The sequence below is a fragment of the Etheostoma spectabile genome, chromosome 9 (genome assembly GCF_008692095.1).
Source record: "Etheostoma spectabile isolate EspeVRDwgs_2016 chromosome 9, UIUC_Espe_1.0, whole genome shotgun sequence".
Classification (NCBI taxonomy): domain Eukaryota; kingdom Metazoa; phylum Chordata; class Actinopteri; order Perciformes; family Percidae; genus Etheostoma; species Etheostoma spectabile.
Genome location: NC_045741.1, coordinates 22,142,123 through 22,152,461, shown reverse-complemented (window position 1 = coordinate 22,152,461; position 10,339 = coordinate 22,142,123). Strand labels below are relative to the sequence as shown.

General features: G+C 41.1%; 1 protein-coding gene across 4 annotated transcripts in view; it reads right to left on the bottom strand.

The window, feature by feature from the left end:
• The window catches only part of osbpl9 (oxysterol binding protein-like 9), a 47,558-nt gene that overhangs the window by 31,467 nt on the left and 5,752 nt on the right, over positions 1 to 10,339 (bottom strand). For all 4 annotated transcript variants that reach the window (XM_032526284.1, XM_032526283.1, XM_032526282.1 and 1 more), the window contains exons 3-4: positions 10,220 to 10,298; positions 30 to 106 (exon numbers count right to left, since the gene is read on the bottom strand). In XM_032526284.1, the coding sequence (XP_032382175.1) occupies positions 30 to 106; positions 10,220 to 10,298 (156 nt within the window). The remainder of the gene's footprint in view (positions 1 to 29; positions 107 to 10,219; positions 10,299 to 10,339) is intronic.

Below are 10,339 nucleotides of genomic sequence, written 5' to 3'. Positions count from 1 at the left end.
CATTTACCAACAAGTGCATGGTTACATACTTGAAGTTGGAGGGTGTGACGGAGGATAGTTCCCTCTAAGGCATGGATCCATTTCTCCCGCTCATCTGCATCTCGGGCTGAGGGCAGAAGCACACAGACACACCCAGTGAGCCAGGTTTCCCATGCACACACCCTCAGTAGTCATTGCTACACACTAATGAAACCAAGACGCAACACTGAAATGACATGAGCACTGGTGACACAGGGATGGACAGTATACAGTTTGTCAATACCTTAATTCTGCTTAACCCTATTTTCAGGGCTGAAAAATCTATAATAATATGTGTAAGCGTTTCCCAAACTAAGACAATAACCATAAGCGTCATTTGTATAGCCCATAGTATATAGTAGAGAGGAAAACAATGTGTTTTACAGTTAAAGGAAACAGCACAGATCAAAATAAAAGGATAAGACAACAGAAAATAAAAATAAGATAAAATAAGACAATAAAAAGAAAGATGTCTGGATATTTCATATTGCACCTGCCTATAAATCTCCCTTAAATGAACAATTCAGCATGTTAATCTGCGAACGGCCAGCACATGACCCTGGATAGGGCCAGGCTAGCCGTTTCCCCCCCGCTTTCAGTCTTTATGCTAAACTAAGCCAACAGTTTCCTGACTAAGTGCATTATATTACCATACAGATAGAGTGGTGTCAATTTTCAAGCAAATAAGCTTGTTGCCTAAAATGTCAAACCGTTCCTTGCTCCTACATTAGAGTAATGAGCAAGAGTAGTCAAGCCTGTGCCTAAAAAAACAGCTTAAAAGGTGCTCTAAGCGATGTTGGGTGATGTTACTTCTTGTTGACCTCCTAAGTCTTTTCAAACAAATCAAGACTAGCTTGCCCCTCCCTCCTCCTCGTCCCCTCCCCTCCCCCTCCCTTCTGTGCTTCCGCGCACTAAGGCCCCCCCAACCCTAAATCCTTCTTGTCGGTTATTGGCTGGAAAGTTGGAACACTGTTTGTGTATGTTTCGTGGTGCAGGTGGGCACAGTTTGTTTTTGGTGCAGATTGTAGACCCTGGGCTGTCTACAGAGACCGCGTTTTTTACAATGTGTTCTGGGGACAGAAAGCTCGCGGATAGTGAGGAGATGTTTGCTGTATGTGACAACAAAATGTTCTAGCCTAAAACACGCGTAACATCGCTTAGAGCACCTTTAAGATTTAGCGGCTATTTCTGTGCTACTGTACTAAACAACTTTCATATGACAGATTAGGAAACACTTTCAAAAGGAGAATATTTAAGAGAAGCTAGATAGGGCTGTAAATAAATATAGTAATAATGTATGATTTGAACACATAGAATCTGAGTACTCACATTCATCTAGAGTATTCAGCTTTGATAACCAGACTTGTGTGATGCCTTATAGAGATGGGTGAATCATTATCAAAATAACAATCAATACCCATATGATCCTTGTAAAATGAGGAGTTAAAGCTCCTTGAGAATGGTGAGGCTGTACTTCTCGCATGGATTGTTCACATGGAGCCTTATGGATCGGAGTGCGAAATGGAGTCAGGCGAGACTGTACTCTCAGAGCAAAGAGAACAAACAGACTGCCAGTGACATTTAACAGTGACCCAATACAGGCCCTGACATGTGCCACGCATGCACACACGCACGTACAGTATTAAAGATTTTCAGTTTTTGCATGGAATGTAGGTTTACTTATGCCTTGTGCATGTGTTTTTTTTGCCACCACACAGAAAAGCTATAACTCTAAAAGCTGTGAAAGAAGGACTTAAGATGCTGTATATGCCATTGAATAAATTGACAAACTATATCCTGTGTAAAAGTAATTTTTCATTGAGTCGGAAACAAGATAGTGCAGCATATGAATGGGTGAGATAGCGTCACAGCAGAAAAGCTTTTTAAAGACATTAAAAAGGCAGCCGAGGCTCAGGCCAGTCCACTCAGACAGTGCCTCTCTTTCCCCTCAGCCAAACAGACTTTCCAAAGGAAACGATTACTGCAGCTAACGTTGGTGAGCTCTATTCATGACAGAGGAGAGGTAGTAGCAGGGCTGTTCAACAAAAACAAACACTCAAACTGTGTCGCAAGTCCAATCTCTCTCCAATCTTGCGGCTCGCTGTTAGTCAACTCAGCAAACCTACAGTGTTGTCAGCCAGTGGGCCAGTCACATGAGGAATACTCTGCAAGTCATCTGACTTGTTATCTATTAGTTAGAATTACATATACAAAGAAAGTCCTTTACATATTTACTTGTCTTCATACAGACAATGGGGAGAAGGACAAGCCAAAGTTAGAGGAATGGAGAAAAACTGAAGCGCAACACTGAGATTACCTCTGTCAATGATAGGCCGCGTTAACGCAATTAAAATGGCTGCACTCCCAGGTTCTACCTCTTCCACAACCTGCCAATATTTATACCTAAAGAATTCTTCAAGCAACTAGATTCAATTATCTTACCATTTGTCTGGGGGTTTAAAGTTCACCGTATTCCTAAGAAGCATATAACTAAGGCCAAATCTGCGGGGGGCCTTAGCTTGCCTGTTTTAAGGCACTACTACCGGGCTGCAAATGCTAGAGCACTAATGTATTGGCAAGACGCATATCCAGGTAACATTACTGCTTCTACCCCACCATGGCTTGGAATTGAGCCGGATATTCCCGAAAGCTCTCTACCTGCTCTTCTCATCAACAAAACCTCTCTCAACCATATCAGGTAATAACTTTATGGTATAAAGCTTTCTAAAAATCTGGTATCAAATAAGGAAATCATTTAATTTGCCTGAAACGTCTATTGCCACGCCTGGAAAAATAGAGGCATTGTCACTATAGCAGACTTATATGTTAATAACACTTTGCCACCTTTATTCAGTTGAAGGAGAAGTTCACTCTCCCACCCATACACAATTTCCGTTACCTCCAGACTAGAAATTACATCCGGACAAATTTCCCACATTTTGAATTAATGTCAGCCAGTATGGAACTTTATCCTCTAATGAATTAGCCCCTTGATTTGTTGACCTGTTTACAGCATTTAACCAAACTTCCACACAGAATTTAAAGGAGGCATGGAAAAGGGATCTGGGTGTGACAATTACAGATGAAAACTGCTTTCTTATTTTAAAGAAATTCACAACTGTTCTATAAAAATTCTAGGACACCAGCTAATTCAATTTAAAGTGTTCCATGTAACCTAGTTAGTATTAGTGTTCCTAATCTACATTTTTTCTAACCCGCTGTCTACCAAACCTGTCCAAAATGTAAGTTTGCTGAGGAACACCCTGGGGCACTCCTTTTGGTCCTGTCCTAAGTTTAACAGGTTTTGGTCAGATATCTCTGCCTGCCTCTCCAATGTTCATGACTGCGATATAGCATTAGAACCGTGTATTGCGGTTTTCAGCAGGACCAGTAATCTAAAAATGTTGCACCACCTACATCGTAAGATGGTTCAATGAGACGATGATTATTGCCAAACGAAATATATTAAAACATTGTGTGAAAGTGAGGTTGTTCCTTATTTTAAGACCTGGCTAGCAGCGATATCTAACTTGCTAAATATGGAGAAAGTACGATACAATGTCTGTCTCAAATCTGTAACCTTTGACGAAATGTTGCAACCATTATCAAGAATGTTTGAAAAATGCTTGATTTTCATTGTGTCAACTGGTTTTATCGTTTCTCGGAAAAGCAACCCCCCTTTTATTTATTTATTTTTTACTTTACTTCTTTTAATTGGACTTGTGTTTGTACATGTATATATAATGTATGCATACTTTATTACAGAAAAGCTAAACCTCCAACCTGGTGACTTCAGAAGGTTACAAAGACTTTTAATCATAAGCTGCACATATAAAATAGACCCAGAAAGAATGGATGTTAGGGTTTACTATATCAAGTATGTGTCTTTCATTTACTTTAAGATAAGAAAATGTTCCTGGTTTCTGAATTCACAGTGACAATACTTTAAAGTCAATTATAGTGAAAAAGGGCGTGCTACATGCGGTTTTACAGCAATTATCAAATTGTATAGAGAAACAAAAGGGGCAAAAGATTAACAGTCACTAAGTTACTTTTTCTAGAATTGCACACACCTGACATTAATAACACATTCTTGATGCTGTTTTAAATCCGTAAGTGTGTAACAAAGTCTTAAATAGTAATTAGTTACAGTTTCCAGTTAACTCATTAAAAAAAACTCAATTACTGATTACTTCGACCAAAAAGTAATGTGTTACTGTGACAAGTAAGTTTTTAAATGTCTACTTTGAAATGCTGCCGTTTAGTTGTTGGTGTGTAGGTGTATCGGTTTGTCTGCAGCTAATCTCGCGTACTACGGGACCCGTCAGTCTAATGTTTTTTTGTGCACATTTGTGACTGTATGCTCATGGGCCTCTCATGATTAGCAGTCGTTGTTCAAAACATTCAATAATGTCAGCCAGAAGCCGATTGCCTTTCTCGGTTAACTCATCACTTATGGTGTGGATAGACTGGGGGACATTTCGGGCAATGAGACAGGGCAATGTGCTTGCCAACATTAATGTACACTGAATGCCTTCATACATTTTGCAGTAAATCACGGTATAAAACAGAGCACTCAGTAAAAGAGTAAAAACAAAAAACAATTTAATTGTGAATATCCGCACAATAGGTCCATGAGTATAAAATCATAAATTTGCAGACAGCCACTGACAGACAGAAACACACCTGCACACACTACCAAACATATGATCACCTCCGGTCTTAAAAGCAAAAGCCACAACGCTTACTTAGGTTACTTATGGTAGAAGCACAAATATCAAGGAAAAATGAACAAACAACAAAATGTGCAAGTCAACAAGTAAAAAAGCTTTCAATAATAATTTAGTAATTTGGTAATTTTGTTACTTAATGTGTTAGAGTACTAGTTACTGCAAAAAGTAACAGATAATGTAACGCATTAGTCCCAGCACTGCTGCAAAGTAGTGTCATAAAACAGAGAAAGATGTGCTGACTTAACTCTTACCATAGGCTCTAATGCTTCTCTGCTAAACCCCAACCTTTCCACCTACACACACGTACACACACCTTCCTAATAGTTACAAAGAGACCCTGGGAGATGTTGGATAAAGACTTATGATAGACAGACATACAAGGCAAGTAGCTTTTTGCAGTTGATAACTGAAATGTCTGAAAATAAGATACTTGAAAACTGATGCCAAATTAAACACTGAAACTGGATTTATGTTTTGCGGGGCTTTATGCACTGGTGTCTGCACCGTTCTAACGTATATCTTTCAGAAAACAGCAGAGCTGACATGTGTATGCGTAGGGAGTGTGGGATAAAGCGAGTGAGAGACTGACGGGGATTAGCTTCGGAGCGAGTACCAACTCTGGAGGCGTAGAGGGAGAAACAAAGTGTCTTACCTGTGCTTTCTGACCACGGTCGGAAAGCTGTAGCAGGAAAAGTTAACCCTCTTCTTGATTTCATGTTGTTTATGGTGAAGGAGAACCCGGAAAGGAGTAGGGGGGAAATATGATGCTACCAAGCCACGGTTAAGCGGAACAATCACAGTTGTTGCGGTCTGAGTTGCCGCGATGTGTAGGTACATTTTTTGAGAGGTGCATGTCAGGCTACGGCGTAGGGCACAGTGTAGGGTCCGTATCTACACCTAATTACTGCATCAATTTATTATTTCATGTATATTGTTGGATATTGTATCCTAGTATTTCATTATATTCTGTGCTGTGTGACTGATTTTGTTGATCCAACACTGTAATTTCCCATTTTATTGGGATCAATATCCATCCATCTATCTAACAACATACAGCCATCACAGAGCAGCAGTCCTCTGTCAGGGTGCAGTTCAGTAGCCTGATGTGCACATTGACAGTGGAGGTCAGCTCATATCCAGCATGGGGAACTGATACATTTCCCATAAAGGGTAGATGGTTGATTTCATTTCATCACATGACACAAGCCCTCCACGGACTAGAAAAACAAAGCTGCTATAGATGATATTATGGGTCGAGTTACGGTACCAAGAGGAAAACCAACAAATATCTCAAACTATTTACTGTGAAGGTTATCAGAATCAAAAGTTTTTTTTGTGACGTACCACAATGAACAAGTCAACAAAACCATCGAACAGAGAACATTTTAAAGGTCATTTGCATCTTAGAGTCACTGAGTATCCCAAAAAGGATTTATAGTATTACTTGACTTAAAAATGTGACATACCTTAGACCAAACCACATTTTGAAACCAGGATTTCAAGCGTCAATAATAATGTGCTCCTAATCTCTTTATCCATCAGTTGTTACGGCTGAATTCATTCTCAAACTGTCCACGCAGTCTCATACAGCTCTTTTGTTTTTCCAGTGCATTTTGACTGGTGAAAACACCCAGCAGATGCCAAATATTTGGGTGTTTGCTCGTCAGGGGGAAGTGACCAACTTCCATGTGCAGTGATATCTTGTACATCCCCCACTATTCCATCCAGTTCATTTTGATACTCATTTCATGTTTCAAGTATCTCTTTGCCATTATTTGCCTTTATTACATAGTGTACACTACAGTAAAGAGGTGAATGGAAATTAGGGGAGATAGAACAGACTTGAACTGAGGACATTGTTGTTATGTTGCGTCTTTAACACACCTATATTTTGTTTCTTTTTTTTCCTGGAACTGCATTCTGCAAAATGCAATGTAACAGTGTTATCATATATGAACCAATATATTTGCATACTGCTGGCATCAGCTTATATCCTTAAAAAGTATTATTAATATTGGTCTGTAACATTGTTATGCTAATACTTGGTCAACTATAAAGCACTTCACTTCATGTTAGTCACAAAATAAAGGTATCATGGCAACGGACAAACCTAAAAAGCTTGTTTCCAGGTTATAATTCTCCTGTAATTGTTTATACTGCAGGTTATTAACCAGCTTCTGGAATTATATTTGCCTCCAGGTACTCTTCTGTCTCTTACATCTTGCAGACTTGACTTTTAGAATCAAATGTACATAAATTAAGCTACTGGTAGTTAGTTACCAAGACTCCAGAAAATGACAAAGACAGATGGAACCAATACACAGTTACATCAATAAGCATGGTAGTACAATTACCATGTCCAGACAATTCTACATACTCTAACAGCACCAGTAATATATTCCTAACCCAAGGTTTTGTCTACCATCTCAGTGGTCAGGGTGTCCTATCACAAAGATTTCCCTTCACAATGCTCAGCCTCTCCCCATAATGCTGCTCCTCCTTTCTCCAAAAGGCCTCTGTGAATTATTCATCCGTCCCCTCATCTCTCTCCTCCTGCCATCTTCCGACAAGCTGAAGAAATATGTCCGTACATGCTCCGGTGGGAGGAGAGAAGGTGTGATGCACAGCACTGCAACCTGCCAAAAAGTGGTAGCAACCCAAATGTAGTGCAAAGAAACTGCACAATTTCTGTGGTCAATGAAGTAAGGTTGTCTGGGTGGTAGCACTTTTTTTGCCACTAACTGTGGCAAAAAACTAAAATGAACTCATCATATTGCTTCGGACTGACTGAGTCATGCATGCGTGATCTGCACTTGAGAACATGTTTCTACATAAATACACAAGCCCAGATGCAGTCATGAAAGAACACGCAAGTTAAACAATAATGACCAAGGTGGGATATTTAAAAACAGATGATAGACAGTGCAGGTGATACTGAGGGGAGGGAGGACCCTGGACACAAGGTAGCGAGAATGAAAGGGGATCTCATCTTGGACTGATAGTCCAGGCCGTCAGGCCTGACAAAGAGGGCGGAGGAGATGAGAGACTGATATCTACAGCAGAAAGCAAGAGGCAAGTGAGAGCAGAAAGGGGAAAAGAAGTAAAGCTAAAGGGCTCTCAGGCAAAATGCACCGCCGGGGGAGAGGGACAGATGAATAATGGATGCCTCTCTAAATAGAAAGACAGTACAGAGCTGAATTCCGGGCTAGCACAGCGACTGGCCGGCTCAGAATACACTTCAACCTGTGAGCTGGACTGTCCCGTAAGAGTTTGTATCGTGCTCAATCCTGGAATTTTTTTCACTTTAATACTGTGTTACAACAGATGCATTGGTCACTGGAAATATAAATTCCGGTAAATGGTATCTGTCTTTTAGAACCGTTTTTTACCCCTGTAAAGCTTGGCAGTGAGGCTCTACCAATCACAGTCCATACCTTACCCACACAACAGTCCATACATAATGGCACACAAGGAGATATATATATATACATACATATATATATACACACACACATACATACACTGTATATATAGATGGACACATTCAGACAACACTGTGTATCCTGGGAAACTGACTTCATAACATGATCAGGTTTGTTTTACAGCAACAGAAAAACCTCCTCCTGCACAACATCCTGCGCATCTCTGGATATCCAAGTTAACAGCAGAATTATCCAGAATGTCATGCCCAGACCACATTTTTCTGTCCATTCCTCTAATGGTGATAGGTGACATGGTACCGTGCTCCTCTAGGTATCTGGAACAGATGTGTCTTAGTGACATTTCGTTGCTTTTCACTCAAACAAAAAGATGATCATGGAGGGGTCACAATGTGCTACAAAGATTCAGATTGTCCTGTGCAAGGACATGCTGCTTTCAAAATGTGTTGTATTGTCTTTGTTGTCTGTACTGCTTTTTCATGCAAGCTATACACCCTAACAATTTTTTCTCTTTGACTGTGTTAATGGTTTTTGAATAATGCGTATATATTTGGACTCAATAAATTAGAATATAATTTACATGGCTTTGGTTTCACCTGTTCTCCGCTGTAGAAGTCTCTCAGACTCAGGTAATTCAGTTAATATCTACCACCAGCTGAACATCGAAAATTGATGAATCGAACAAATGGATTTTTAACTCACTGAGGCGTTATAGCTGATGCCAAAGACTCAGCGAAGAGCAGAACAAACACCAGTAACAACAAACATCCTTTTCTAAATAACACACCTAGCCTGTACAAACATTTGATTTGACTGATTAAGGACACTGCACACACTCCTCTCTCCTTAATAATTCCTCACAGCCGACAGCCAGAAAACATTCTAATTCACAGAGCTCTGAACTGTCCTTGAACCTCGATAACAAACCAATACACCCAGGCGCTACAGAACATACTGCTCTACCCTGACTGCACGTCCCAGAACACAAACAAACGACGACTCCTCTCAATCACTTTGTCTGTGACCGGCATGCATGTGGACCATGAGACGTGCACGGGTTTCTCCTTACCCTTCCTTTTGTAGAACCACAGCATACAGCTTCGGAACACAGACATGGGAGAGGGCATGGAGGAGGTGAGAGGGGCAGGGGCCCATGGACTGTGGCTGGTGACCCTCAAGACGGAGATGAAGTGAAGGAAGGGGGGTGGCAGTAGTGAAGTGTGAGTGGTAAGGTGTTGGAGGGGGGGAGAAATTGATACAAATAGACAGATGGAAGGACAGAAATGAAGGTAAGGTGGAGAAGGTTAGTTAAAGACCTGGTGGAGTGATCGGGTAAAACAGAGTGTCAGCGTTGTACTGGACAGCTCCCTGTCAAAAAAGAGAGAAATGTTGGGAGGGCGGGAGGGGTGCGATGCCGTAGCTGGAAGCCAATCCAATCCCTATGGAGTGATTGGTTGGTATGTAGCGAGCGGCAGCAGCAGTAGTGTGGCGAAGAGTGAACAGCGGCAGAAACCAGAAGAGACCTGAGCTCAGCTTCCAGCTCAGCAGTATTCCCTTATTATTCCCAGAGGCTCAACTGCAGAGACACACAAGCAGCAATCTTCCTCCTCAGCCACAGTCAGGAGGGCAGAGAAAAGAAGAAAAAAATGATTTACTTCTGTTCCAGAGGATTTTGACTAGCTTGCAGTGGAACAAATCTTGTTTATCTACAGAAATTTGTGTCAGTCCAACTTCACAGAGCTTGAAGAAGTTCCACAGGGAGGGAGAAAAAGCTCAAGTGAACGCAGCACACTTGTGTAGATGCCTGAGTGCATGCGTTTCCTGGCATTAGAGCAGACCAATCCAAGTCTTTGAAAGGTGGGGAGGGAAAGAGGACTGAGAAAGAGAGAGAGAGAGAGAGAGAGATAGAGAGAGAAAATGAACAGTAGGGATGGATGCAAAAGAGATCACAGAGAAAGAAAGACAGTGATGGTTACACAGATAAAGGGAGCATAAAGAGAACAAAATACATACAGGGGGACATCTCACCTTGGAAATGGAAAGTCTTCTGATCCACAGTGATGGTGAATGTGCTGTCGTCCTCGTCATCAATGCCGATCACAGCTCCCTGGGCAAACAGGGGAGGGGGGGGGGAGCATGCAGTCAGAC